Source organism: Salvelinus sp. IW2-2015, linkage group LG33 (genome assembly GCF_002910315.2).
Source record: "Salvelinus sp. IW2-2015 linkage group LG33, ASM291031v2, whole genome shotgun sequence".
NCBI lineage: Eukaryota > Metazoa > Chordata > Actinopteri > Salmoniformes > Salmonidae > Salvelinus > Salvelinus sp. IW2-2015.
Genome location: NC_036872.1, coordinates 20583828 through 20598445, shown reverse-complemented (window position 1 = coordinate 20598445; position 14618 = coordinate 20583828). Strand labels below are relative to the sequence as shown.

The following is a 14618-nucleotide window of genomic DNA, read 5'->3' as shown; positions in this document are numbered from 1 at the left end:
AAATCAGAGCAGTAGAGGGAGCCTCCGCTTTCTATTGGTCTCTGTGTAATAGGTGTTCTCTGAGGTGTGGGGAGGAGGATGACACGTCGCCCTTGAGTCGTGACTCATGTGGTAATCGACTCTCTCGCTCTGTGTCGTCGACCTTGCTAAGAAGAGCCATCCCGACACATCCGTTGTCCTGTGCGTTCCGAGGGGTGGGGGGGCTGAGCATGGACACTGAGTGTAGCAGTACACTGCACCATCACAGCACAGCTCCTCATTACCTGCAGAAGATTACCATTAAGCCCCCCACACAACTCGCTGTGTACCCTGGGGCTGCTAGCCATGTGTCTTGTATTTCTGATTGGTTCACTCACTGATCAGCCACTCATATCCTGTAATCTAATGTTGTTTGAAATGCCCTTCCTTTGTTTTATATTTCATTTAATTTCCTCTGTATGTTTGATAGATGATCATCATGACAACTTTCCTTCACCTCTGGCTCACTACCAAACTAAGTCCCCTTCTGTGTAATAGCTAAAAACATTCATCTTAGCTTTTCATCTTAGCAACATTCAAAATAGCTAAAAACATTCATCTTTAGTTTCTACACATCCTAATGTCCTAGCTCTTATTAGACAACGAATACCAGTACTCCTCCCCTCTGTGATTTCACCCCATGAAACCAGTGTTTCTGTTCACAGCAGGCAGCCTCCCCATTAGCTATGAGGTGAGTGTACTGATGATTGTAGGGTCCTTTGACTTTGTTATGGATTCAGAGACTGCATGCCGGGGGCCCGGAGGTGCTGGAATGGCAATTAGTTATGCAGACAACCTGCTGTAAGCAGATTATTCATTAAACACATAGACATAGTCCTTGGTGCATGTGACTGTTTATTTTTAAGTGCCATCACTTGGCTGGTGAACTCCTTGGCAGTGAGTTGTGAATAATGAGAGCAGGGCTTTGCTGCAGAGTTCCTTTACTCTACCTCTGCTCTAAACTTCTGTTACAACTTACCTGCCTCAACCCACCTGTCCCAAACTCATTCTCTATCGCCTCCTTTAGTGAGTGATATAGGCTATGTCAGCCAATAGTAGAGGCCTATCAGTAACCTACAACCAATCATGGCAAAGCAACAATTTCGGTAGCCCTGGCCTAAAATGATATCTGTATAGCAACATGGACAGTTAAAACTTAATACAGACTTAATACATTTATTTTCTCCTCATAAACGGTTTAAGCCCAGTCTGATCATACCCTGGCCATATCCTGTTCCTGCCTGCTGGTCTATTTATTCCTTCCCTACAGCCCCACTTAGGCCTCTCATCTTGGGATGTCCTGACGTTACCCTGCCTGCTTCGCGCAGCTGTAATTTCAGTCTGTAACTGCCAAAATAAAGGAAACACCGACATAAAGTGTCTTAATAGGGCGTTGGGCACCACAAACCACCTGAACAGCTTCAATGCACCTTGGCATCGATTCTACAAGTGTCTGGAACTCATTGGAGGGATTCTTCCACGAGAAATTCCATAATTTGGTGTTTTGTTAATGGTTGTGGAAAATGCTGTCTCAGGCGTCGCTCCAGAATCTCCCATAAGTGTTTAATTGGGTTGAGATCTGGTGCCTGAGACAGCCATGGCATGTGGTTTACATCGTTTTCATGCTCATCCAACCATTCAGTGACCAAACCATTCAGTGAGCACTTGTGCTCTATCGATGGGGGCATTGTAGCCAAAATAATGGCCTACCCAGCATTTTATACATAACCCCAAGCATGATGGGATGTTAATTGCTTAATTAACTCAGGAACCACACCTGTGGGGAAGCACCTGCTTTCAATATACTTTGTATCCCTATTTACTGAAGTGTTTCCATTATTTTGTCAGTTAACTGAATGTGGATGACTTGAACACTGTAGATCAGGATGAGCGGCATTGCTGTAGTGGCAGCCATGTCATGCCATGCCAAGTGCCAAGGCATACCTTGCTGCTACATAAAGAGAGGAGGATGGGATGGTGTTGGAGGGTTGAGTTGCATAGGGCAGCCCCTCTTGGGTTGCAGAGTTGGGTTCTGGAGGCTATATTAATGATCCTGGGGGATGCCTCTGCCATGCTTCCTCTCCTCTATATGTCTCTGCTCTACCCTAATGTATCCTATTGGCCACTACTAGTTAGTATACATCCTATAGTAGGCGGTGAGTCACTCCGTGCCTCGCCAAACAGTCCTACTGTTCCCCCTCTCTCTCTGTGGTGCCTCCTGCACTAACTGAGCCTAACTGCTCTAATTATAATTCAATTCCAGGTCTGTGAGATGGTCATGGGGAGGGTCATTCTGGGCTCCCATCTCTGTTGGTGCAGGGCTGGACTGTCTACGGAAGCTCTGCCTGCTTTTGTCTTTTCCTCTGGCTGGACAGTTTTGTCTCTCTGTGCTCCTGCACACAGCGTGGCCGTTCAGCACGCTCACGCATTACATCACCTAGTCAGAGCAGTCAGTCTCTGGCTGTCTATGCTGGTTGTGCTTGCTTACTGGTCACCACCCACTGGGTGAAGATGGAGGCCCAAGGGTGCAAACATGGTGAGTGCCCTCGTCTTCCCTTTCTTGTGTTGTTTTACCTCTCTCTCCCTCCTCTCTTTTCTCTCCTCCCTCTTCCAGGACGTCTCCCCTTTCAAATAGGAGGGTTGCTTCCCCCCTCTTTATGGATTACTGGAGGACATTTGATTAGCACAAAGAGAGACATCTTGTGCTGTCATTGTTCAGTCTCTTTAGCACTACCAAACAGTTAGGAGATTAGTTATTTTTGTAGTTGATTGTGTGACTTGTCCCTGGCTCTCTGGGTCATATTTGGTCTTGGTTTATCATGAATGCCTGTTGATGTCTTGTTGTTATTTGATGAGCAACTGTCTGTTGGTAGCATGTCATTCTGCCAGGTCAGATTGTGGAGTAATTGCCAAGGCTCTAGACTGTCCGCAGACATACAGCCCGCGAGCCTGGGACTGGGAATGAGTCACTTTAATACACTCCACTGCCTGGTTCTCACTGCTCCTGGTGCTGCTGTCTTTATGACTCGGTTATGCCTGTGTAGAAATGGAAACGGGTAGTAGTGCCTTTCAGACTTTTTTGTCACTAGTGTGTGCAGCATGTGATGGTTTTTGTCATCACCGATGTAGGCCTACATGTTGTAAATGTGTTTGTCAGTAGTGTTAGTCTCTTCCTCTGTGAAGTCAGAGAGAGAGCTGGCATGTTGTTAGTGGGAATGTGGAAGTAGAACGGCCTCTATGACAGCTTCCTTTGCTAGCTGCTAAACTGACACTTTCACATTCAAGTGACATGCTTGGAACATTCTAATCACCACCCTAGGGCTAGGCTGTGCAGGATTACTCCCTGATATAACAGATGAAGATCAGGAGGAGGAGAGGAATAACAGAAGAGGACTGGCAGACAGAGATGTATATGCAGGAATAGGCAAGAAAGAATACAACAGAGCTATGCGAGAGTAGATGGAAAGTGAAGAGGATGAAGGTGGTCGAAGAAGAGCTGAAAGACTGTGAAAATGATCTGAATGTAACTGTCATTCTTCAGAGAGAGTTTGTCCTCTAACCTGGGGTGATGGTGAGTTTCCTGATCCTTCTAGATAGATTCTAGGCTAAATCAATAACCTCCCACTCCTCAAGAGAAGCTACATTCCTTTAAAAAATGTGAAAGACCCTCCCATCTACTCAATAACATGCCAGAGCAGTAGAGGCATGTTTCTAAGGCTCCAGCGTCCAACACTCTAGTGTTGAGGGTGATGATACCTCACCTCCTTTATTTAACTTAGTACAATAAGTCATGTCTGCTGTTGCACTCGTGAAAATATTAATTTTATTTCTTATATACACTGAGTGTACAAACCATTAAGAACACCTTCTTAATATTGATTTACACCCCTTCGCCCCCCTTTTGCCTCAGAACAGCCTAAATTTGTCGGGGCGTGTACCCTACAAGGTGTCGAAAGCGTCCCACAGGGATGCTGGCCCATGTTGACTGCAATGCTTCCCACAGTTGTGTCAAGTTGTCTGGATGTCCTTTGGGTTATGGACCATTCTTGATACACACGGAAAACTGTTGAGCTTGAAAAACCCAGCATCTTTGCAGTTCTTGACTCAAACTGGTTTGCTTGGCATCTACTATCTTATCCCGTTCAAAGGCACTTAAATATTTTGTCTTGCCCATTCACCTTCTGAATGACAGGCATACACAATCCATATCTCAATTGTCTAAAGGCTTACAAATCCTTCTTTAACCTGTGTTCTAACCTTGACTCTGATTGAAGTGGATTTAACAAGTGACATCAATAAGGGATCATAGCTTTCACCTGGATTCACCTGGTCAGTCTGTCATGGAAAGAGCAGGTGTTCTTAATGTTTTGTACACTTCTGTCTTTTCCTTTTTTCTCTTTATTTCATTCTCTTGGTTGTTGGTGTATTGGGGGGTTCTTGGGGGTGGGGAATGGATTTAATTGTAATTTAAAACATTTTGCTTCTGGGGGGGACTATGGGAGGGGTCTCGAATGGTTGAGGGATAGCTATTGGGGAACTGTGGGGGGATCTTGGAGGGTTCGGGTTTCACAAGATTGTGATCATGAAAAAGGAAACTATGACATATATTTTATATCACTATCATGCACACGCACCCTCACACATAAGGATGGCTCTGTTGCGGAAAGACTGATACATGTTTGATAGTGTCTTGAAGGACAAACACTACAGCATCATGTTCTAATACTTTAATGTTACCCCCTCCTTGTGTTTTTTGTAATAAATCATTATTTAAAAAAAAAAATTGTACACTCTGTGTATAGCTTGTAACTCAAACACACACATGTGCATGCACCCACTGCCACCGTACCGTGCACACAACCGTCTCTCGGTTACCGGTGCGTTATGTTACCCTTATAATAGTATGTATCATCTTCAAACCAATTTCCATAACAGTAAGATCCACTTGCATTATACAACAAATACACTGTCACTTTGTGCATCTTGGGTTGAGAAAATGGTGGAGAATCAGTTTGATCCATGCCACTTCTGGACTATAGAACAAATGTCAGAGTTTTCCTGATTTACCTCAATAAATCATGTGTTCTGCCCTGACATTTAAAGGGTTTTTGTTTGTGGAAACGCATGGTCAAGATGTGGTTGCTCTCTAACAGACTAACACACCTGTCTCTGATCAAGTCATATAGTATGTTGTGTGGGAGGTCTCTTTATTAAACTGACCATTGATGTTCGTATGACCACCACCAGGGTCATTGCAATGTGAAATCCCTCAGATTCCAGGGGATGTGCCATAATGCTTGGATGTGGGCTATATCTGGTTCTGTGCCTGACCTGGGGGGTATTTCTGTTCCCAGTAAGAGTCTATGTAATGTTTGGACAGAGGCTGACACACTGTTCTCATACTGTATGTTCAGAGTGGTCCCGAGTAACCTCTCCACTGCGGACACACTGCCCTGCAGTCACCACTGCAGCAGAGCAGAGCAGGGGCCCACTGAGGGAATGGAAGACTGCCTCATGTAAATGGCCTGACTCGGCTTAAATACATTTGTTCTGCTTCCGAGGGTTTCACCAGTATCTGTCTCCGGAAAGGGGCCATTAAGAGAGAGATGTTTGTGTGTGTGTGTGTTTGTGTTAGTAAGTGAAAACCAGCTGTAAAATCCAGCCAAAGAGCAGAGCAATTCCAACACACATTTTATCCGTGGCAGTAATGACTATTTAATGTGTATTTTCATAGTGTCTCTGAATCTCTTCATAGCTAAGTCATAAATGACCCTGTGTATTTTAGATACACACATGCACACGCACACGTTTGCATCTCTTGGAATGTGATGAATCTGTAATGAAGCAAAGCAATCCGTCGACCATAGATTTGGCTCATTAGGACCTCCAATAATATTTTGAGGGTCATCTGTTGGCTGCCTCTGTATGAATTTTACACTGACTCTGCTGCTGGTGAGCCTACTGCAGTGTCCTCCATTTTACATGTCTAGTGAGTGGGTCATTGAATGGTGAGATTATCGATTGCTCTAACTTGGGAAACCAACTCATTTCTTAGAGAGCAATCAATAAAGGGAGATGGATGCATGAGTTCATGCAGCCACTGGGTATTGGGCTTAGAATATGGAGTTAACATTTTACAGGAATTTACTCCAAATAGTATTAAGAAGTGCTAATGTCTTTCTAATGTTTGATTTAGTTTTCCGTGTCTGTGGTGAGGACCCTGCATCCTTGATTTCCCTCCTTTATTTAAAGTCTCCTCTTATCTGAACTCTGATCTTTTTTCTGCAGATGACTCAGGGGACGAGGAGCCCACGACCCAGTCGGACCGCAGTGAGGGGATCCAGGGCACTCTGAAGACCCTGATCAGCAAGCTTGATGACCTCAGCACGTGTAACGACCTAATCGCCAAGCATGGGGCGGCCCTGCAGCGCTCTCTGAGTGAACTTGAGGCGCTGAGAGTCCCAGTGGAGGGAGGAGAGAAGATCAAGGGCGTCAATGAACGAGCCACCCTCTTCCGCATCACCTCGAATGCTATGATCAATGTGAGTAGTGAGACTTAAGGCTTCTACACATCTATCCAAATAAAGCTAGCTAACTACGGATGATACGTTAGGTCGTTTTTTCTCCCAACTCAGGTCCCTATTCAAATATAGAAGTTGGTCTATGTCCAGCGGCGATCAACTGAGACTACACACCGGGCAGATTCTTTCCACAACCGTCCATAGGCAGTTGGGTTGGCTGTATACAGTGGGTTCGGAAAGTATTCAGACCTCTTGAAGTTTTCCAAATGTTGTTACGTTACAGCCTTATTCTAAAAGTGATTAAATTAATATTTTTCGCATCAATCTACACACTATCCTTTAATGACAAAACGAAAACAGGATAAAAAAATATTGTGCAAATGTATAAAAAATAAAAAACAGATGGCTAATTTACGTAAGTATTCAGACCCTTTTCTAGGAGACTCAAAATTAAGCTCAGGTGCGTCCTGTTTCCATTGATCATCCTTGAGATGTTTCTACAACTTGATTGGAGTTCGCCTGTGGTAAATTAAATTGATTGGACATGATTTGGAAAGGCACATACCTGTAGATATAAGGTCCCACAGTTGACAGTGCATGTCAGAGCAAAAACCAAGCCATGAGGTTAAAGGAATTGTCCGTAGAGCTCCGAGACAGGATTGTGTCAAGGCACAGATCTGGGGAAGGGTACCGAAACATTTCTGCAGCATTGAAGGTCCCCAAGAACACAGTGGCCTCCATCGTTCTTAATTGGAAGAAGTTTGGAACCACCAAGACTCTTCCTAGAGCTGGCTGCCTGGCCAAACTGAGCAATCGGGGGAGAAGGGCCTTGGTCAGGGAGGTGACCAAGAACCTGATGGTCACTCTGACAGAGCTCCAGAGTTCCTCTGTGGAGATGGGAGAACCTTCCAGAAGGACAACCATCACTACAGCACTCCACCAATCAGGCCTTTATGGTAGAGTGGCCAGACGGAAGCCACTCCTCAGTAAAACGCACATGACAGCCAGCTTGGAATTTGCCAAGAGGCACCTAAAGGACTCAGACCATGAGAAACAAGATTCTCTGATCTGATGAAACCAAGATTAAACTATTTGGCCTGAATGCCAAGTGTCACGTCTGGAGGAAACCTGGCATCATCCCTACGGTGAAGCATGGTGGTGGCAGCATCATGCTGTGGGGATGTTTTTCAGTGGCGGGACTAGTCAGAATCGAGGGAAAGATGAACAGAGCAAAGTACAGAGAGATCCTTGATAAAAAACCTGCTCCAAAGCGCTCAGGACCTCAGACTGGGGTGAAGGTTCACCTCCCAACAGGACAACGAACCTAAGCACACAGCCAAGACAACGCAGGAGTGGCTTCGGGACAAGTCTCTGAATGTCCTTGAGTGGCCCAGTCAGAGCCCGGTCGAACATCTCTGGAGAGACCTGAAAATAGCTGTGCAACGATGCTCCCCATCCAACCTGACAGCGCTTGAGAGGATCTGCAGAGAAGAATGGGAGAAACTCCCCAAATACAGGTGTGCCAAGCTTGTAGCATCATACCTAGAAGATTCAAGGCTGTAATCGCGGCCAAAGGTGCTTCAACAAAGTTCTGACTAAATGATCTGAATACTTATGTAAATGTCATATTTCAGTTTATTTTTTATTTAATTTGGGAAAAAAACTTAAAGCTGTTTTTGCTTTGTCATTATGGGGTATTGTGTGTAGATTGAACACTTTAATCCATTTAATCCAGTCTGAATACTTTCCGAATGCACTGTATGTGTAGAAGCCTTTTACATGGCAATGGGTACTGTGTAGAGTGACCATCATTCTCAGTGCTATGGTATGATACAGTAGATGTGACAGGAATGACACAGGTCAGCAGATTTTGATTTTGATTTTGATTTGTGTATTTACTGTAGTGATGTGCTTTAGATTCTCAAATGCTCTTGCAAATGTGACGACAAAGGGAAGCTCTTCTTAGGTGTTACCTCTTCCTAGCAGTGACGTATCATGCCACCCATCCAGTTACAGTATGTTAGATATGTGCGGTGGGGTTGTTAGCATCGGAACTACAGTAGCTGCTCTATTGCTTTGGTTACCATGACCACAGAGAGTCATTTCCATAGGCCATGTGGTATTATAGTGGACTAGAGGGCAGAGGAAAGGAGAGATCGGTGCTGAAGGAGTGATACCGGATCTGGGCTGGGGGGGGGGGGACAGGAATAGTCTTGCCCCCTCCTCAAACCTCCCTAGACCCTCCCAGCCCAGGGACGTGAGCCCAGAGACGAATGCCAGAGCCCCCTCTGCCTCCACAAAACAGACATGCTCTTACAGGGGCCAGACGCTACACAGACAATCAGACAAGGTTTGTGTGTCTCTCTTTTACTATGCTGCTTGGCTTTGATGTGTTTGATGTTTTTTTGTATGTTTGACAATAGATAGCTTTGTTTTGTCTGGGACACAGACAGTTATTTCTGTGGTAATGTGTTTCTGACACATGGGGAATGTTCCCATAACATGGGTCACAAGCAGGTGGGATAGTGTATCCAGGGCACATGTACTTTACCTTTTTAAACATGGCCTGAACTGATACTGTGAGGAAATTATGGGGTGTGTTTGCTCAGCTGAAGCTTTGTAGAAAGTTCAGCCTGATTTAGAGTGTTCTACGTTTGTGTGGAGAAGTCTACACTTTTATCATAGATTTAGCTGTCTTCCCTCTAAAGGCCTTTTGTTTCTGCATGCAGTTCATTTCTGTGTTGATTAATTGGAGTGGGAACTGAAAGTTACTGGACAGGCAATAAAACATACCCCGTTGGATTTCCTATCTCATTAAACCACTGTTAGAGCTGGTCAAACTGGAGGCGCCGATGAGGGAGGCCGATGAGGGAGGGGGTGGAAAAGTGCTACTTCTGAAATGTCCTTGTAGTAGTTTTTTGAATGGTTTTGTGTAAGTAGAGGAAAGGGGGGAGTAGATAAGTAGGCTATTTTCTGATAGCTACAGTAGGTTGTGGTTCGTTCGGTTTGTGATGTATTTGATATGTCACCACAACCACTGCTCTTGATCTCAGTTTACACCAACTGGTGGTAGGAGGGGGGGGCGGGGGGATCTGACCCTGACTGGAGGGATGCGGATCTCACCCTGACTTGGAGGGATGCGGATCTCACCCTGACTTGGAGGGATGCGGATCTCACCCTGACTTGGAGGGATGCGGATCTCACCTGACTTGGAGGGATGCGGATCTCACCCTGACTTGGGAGGGATGCGGATCTCACCCTGACTGGAGGGATGACGGATCTCACCTGACTTGGAGGGATGCGGATTCTCACCCTGACTGGAGGGATGCGGATCTCACCCTGACTGGAGGATGCGGATCTCACCCTGACTGGAGGATGCGGATCTCACCTGACTGGAAGGATGCGGATCTCACCCTGACTGGAAGGATGCGGATCTCACCCTGACTGGAAGGATGCGGATCTAACCCTGACTGGAAGGATGCGGATCTCACCTTGATTTGGAGGGATGCGGATCTCACCTTGATTTTGGAGGGATGCGGATCTCATTGATTTGGAGGGATGCGGAGCTCCACCTTGATTTGGAGGGATGCGGATCTCACCCTGATTTGGAGGGATGCGGATCTCACCTTGATTTGGAGGGATGCGGATCTCACCTTGATTTTGAGGGATCCGGATCTCACCCTGACTGGAAGGATTGCGGATCTCACCCTGACTGGAAGGATGCGGATCTCACCCTGATTTGGAGGGATGCGGATCTCACCCTGATTTGGAGGGATGCGGATCTCACCCTGATTTGGAGGGATGCGGATCTCACCTTGATTTGGAGGGATGCGGAGCTCACCTTGATTTGGAGGAATGCGGATCTCACCTTGATTTGGAGGGATGCGGATCTCACCCTGATTGGAGTGGGTGGCCCCTTTCCATTTAATGCACTCAAGCCATATGAAACCTTGACAGAATTGTCACACTTGCCCAACCATGCACACACTGTAAACTGAACCAGAACATTTATTTAAACACCAACAGCTGTCAAATCTGCTTGATTTGCATGTTGAATCATTATGTGATATCCACTGAGTTCAGACATGATGATATTTCCCCCACCGGAAGTCACGAGCAGCAGTCTGAGTTGAAAGGATGGATTCAGCAGAAAAAAAGTGGAACCAAAGTTGGATTTAAGTTGATATTTAATTGTGTATGTGCCTGAGGAGCAGAAGGAAGTGAGTAGCTCTGTCACATGATGCACTTTCAGTGTGAGAAGTCAAACCTCTGCAATCAGGACACTTACTATTTGACTTCTGAAGGTAAGAGGATATATATATATTATCTGTGAGTAAGGCTGTGATTTAGCTACAATAACACTGCTGTTCATTTGAATTGGTGTGAATTGTGAAATGACTGAAACACTTTGGGATGTTAGTTTAGACTTTTGGTTTTGGTGTCAGGTCATCAGCGTAGATGGTTGTTTACTTGTCAGTTAGGCTAGCGTGCAGCTCTCTGATTTATTAATGTGATGGCCTGTACTGTGAGAAGACTAAACTTATAACATGTCAATTGGTTAAACTATGTTGCTGCAGGATTCTTTTCCTGCTATGAGAAACAGATCAAATTAAGATCCTACTGTACATGGTTAGTGTGTGTTTCAACAAAGATCTTCAATATTAAAATATCCAATTATTTTGAGCTGCTGGCTTAGTGTGTGGGATATATAGGACCCTGCCATGTCCCTGTTCCGTCTGTCTGAGGGCGATATGTCCTATCTGTGCAACCCACTGATCTGAGAGGACACAGATTATCTGTGCTCTGTGACACACATGGCCCTCAGCTACACACCACAGCCAGAGCCATGGCCAAGTGGTTCCAGCTATCCTGTGGCACCGGGACCAAATAGGTTTTTAATGGCTGGATGTTGAACAGGATGCTGCACTGACTGCATAACAATGTGCTCACAGGATCAGAGCACTCCGTGGCTGTGTAGATTTCCGGACTAGGAAGCCCATGGATGGATATAGACAGGTTTGTCATGTTATACTGTTTCGGCTAGTTGTTTGACCATTCACTCTGATACCTAATTGGGGAAGCAGTGGTAGCCTGCAGGACTGATGTTTTTGCTGATGTGTGTTTCTGCCCCACAGTCTGCTTATCACAATGTGTGTTCCATTTCCTGCGGTTTCAGGTCAATGACCTCGCAACACATTCCTTGGTCTGACACACGATGTAGAGGGAGGCGAACGCTGACGGACTCTACTTGTGTGTTTGATCTAGAGTAACCTTTCTGTTTTGCCAAGAATGCCTTTTTTGACTTAATATGCATACAGCATGAGAGCGGCATGGAACTGACGATTAACCTGTAAGTCTATGTCATAGTTTTTTTTGTTTGAATTGTTTACGTGTTCGCTATGCGGGGGAAATGATAAGACAAGCGGAACTACGTGGCTGAGAACTGTTGTAACGGGGATTATTATCGTAGCAACACACCTTTTGGAGTGAAGCCAATCACGCGCTGTGTTAGCTAAGTTTCCATGTCTTCGGGTGTAGTTCGTAAAGGTTGAAGTGTGTATGTCATGTCTTCGGGTGTAGTTCGTAAAGGTTGAAGTGTGTATGTCATGTCTTCGGGTGTAGTTCGTAAAGGTTGAAGTGTGTATGTCATGTCTTCGGGTGTAGTTCGTAAAGGTTGAAGTGTGTATGTCATGTCTTCGGGTGTAGTTCTTATAGAAGTGTGTATGTTAGGATGGTAACGTTATAATAATTAAGGATGAAGCGTGAATTCATGCCAGGAATAATAAGTGTGAAGTTTTTGATTTCCTCCCTTCTGTAATAAGCAGCCAATGAGGTATTTTTCCTTTCTTCATGTGTTTAATCTGATACTGTTATAGCTCCGGCTAAACTGTCTATGTATGTAAGTACTTCAGAGTTATACCAAGCTAATAAGTCACTCGTAACATAAGAAGGTTGTAAGAGTGTGCTTAACTGTATTTTAATTTACTTTATAGTTCTCACGGAGGTGATCATTCTGACTTAAACTACAGAATAAAGCCGCCAGTTAAAATCAAGGAACGGTTGTGCTCGTGGTTACTGGAGGGAGCTACAAGGCATGCCAATATAACTAATGGTCAAGATGTTGATAATGGTGCTAATCAACAGTGGTCTAAATATTTCCGTTAACCTTGATTAGAATGATAACACAACGATCAACTCGGTTGGAAAACTGATTTCCTTCAACCAATCAAGAAAGGCCTAGGAGCCCTTTAACATCTACAAATTCACAAGGACTAGACTAAGAAATATCCGTGTGCATATTGACATGTCTCTCGTCCTTCTTATCATGTCTGACGTCATGCGTTTGTATGTTGTGTTTTGTAATTATAGGCGTGTCGCGACTTCCTGGACCTAGCGGAGACCCACAGCAGGAGATGGCAGCGGGCGCTGCAGTATGAGAGAGAGCAGCGTATTCACCTGGAGGAGACCATAGAGCAGCTAGCCAAGCAACACAACAGTCTGGAGAGAGCCTGGAGAGAGGCCCCCACACTCTCCGTCAACACACCCAGCTCCCCCACCACCAAGAAGGGTAAGGCCCCTTAGCCAGGCCTCCTAGTTCATGGTCCTTAGGGCTTTAGACTAACAGGCCTCTGAGAATTTGTGGAAATAGGACATGCAAGCCATGTCAGATGGTTTTGAATTCGATTGTCTATGAAATGAAGGATTAGACTGGAATAGACTAGAAGATACATTTCTTATGAGTAGTGAAGTAGCATGTTACTAATAGTATTGAAATGGGCATAATCACCTCTCCATCGTGATAGCCATTCTAGTGTATCAGAGTAGCCGTGTATCACACAGAAATGGATGGATATAGAAGTATTATTTGTCCGTCAGAAGTTGTATTGAAGTTGGAGTTTTCCCTCCCATCTCGTCAGGAATTGAGTTCAGTACTTCGTTAGCCTGCAGGGACATTACCTATTAAAGCCAATTATCCATAATTAATCTCCATGGTTTGTTGATTAGCTACTGTAACCTACTGTACCTTCCCCTCCACAAATCATGTGATTACTGCCGCACCAGTATAGAGCAGGGTGTGCGTTACACACAATACCTTACTGTGTGTGTATGTTTGTGCGTGCTTGTTTGTGTATTCTCTCCCTCAGGAGGGAGTGAGAGGCCTCAGAAAGGGGAGGCGAGTGATGAAGATGAGGATACGGAATACTTTGACGCCATGGAGGACTCCCCTGCCTTTATCACCGTAACCGCCACTGAGAACACACAGCACAGGTCAGTCAGTCAGTCTCACCCTATGGCCTGTACAGTAAAGTCCCTGCCTGGCCGCCCTCTGCTCTTCACATCCACCTAAATGGATCATGGATGTTTAGTTTGGTATTAGTTTGTCTTTAGACTGATTCAGTGTGAATAGACTGTGATAAATACAAAGATGTGACGACTTGGTTGTGCCTTGTTGATGGGTTCCGTAGTGTTTGCACCAGAGCATCTGTCAAGCCCAGAGCCATATAGTACACCTCATATTGCCTGTGTAAGACTCATTCCCTCCATCAGCGGCTCAATAAACCACCAGCGCTAAAACGTAATAACATTCTCCCCTCTGTGCTCATAATCCTTCTCTCACACTCACTCACTCACTCACACACATGCACGTAAACAGCAGACACACACAAACACACACTTGCTTGTACGGTGGCAGTGTTGTCTGTCTGCGACTGCGAGCATCCTCGGTCTGTTTTTAATGAGTGTCTATCTGTCCTGTAATGGCTCTGGCACCATTAACAGCTCAAGATGTTGTCCTCTCTATGATAAAAGATAGCTCATGCCTCTTACTGCTCCTCTACCAGGGAATTAACCAGTCACAGAAGCCCAGCCACTTCTCTGTTTTGGATTCATTCTTTCACCTCCAAAATATGTGGCTCAGTTTTAGAACTTTGTTGCTGCATTTGAATTAGTTGGTTTTTTGCTGTCGTGTTTCTGCGCTATTTTACTTCAACACCTTCTGTCTCGCAGGACTCTTTCCCTGTGAAGAAAATAGTGTTTCTATTTTCCAGATACATACTCTGCTCCTCTCCAGCTCAGACA

At 45.1% G+C, this 14618-nt stretch overlaps 2 protein-coding genes across 6 annotated transcripts in view; one reads left to right on the top strand and one right to left on the bottom strand.

The window, feature by feature from the left end:
* LOC111957646 (ankyrin-1-like) overlaps positions 1–14618 on the bottom strand; it is a 312240-nt gene that overhangs the window by 159407 nt on the left and 138215 nt on the right. The gene's annotated exons all lie outside the window — the stretch shown is intronic.
* Positions 1–14618, top strand: part of LOC111957647 (oxysterol-binding protein 2) — a 275496-nt gene that overhangs the window by 247226 nt on the left and 13652 nt on the right. For all 3 annotated transcript variants that reach the window (XM_070437050.1, XM_023978552.3, XM_070437051.1), the window contains 3 exons: positions 6307–6560; positions 12909–13107; positions 13685–13808. In XM_070437050.1, coding sequence (XP_070293151.1) covers positions 6307–6560; positions 12909–13107; positions 13685–13808 — 577 coding nt within the window. The remainder of the gene's footprint in view (positions 1–6306; positions 6561–12908; positions 13108–13684; positions 13809–14618) is intronic.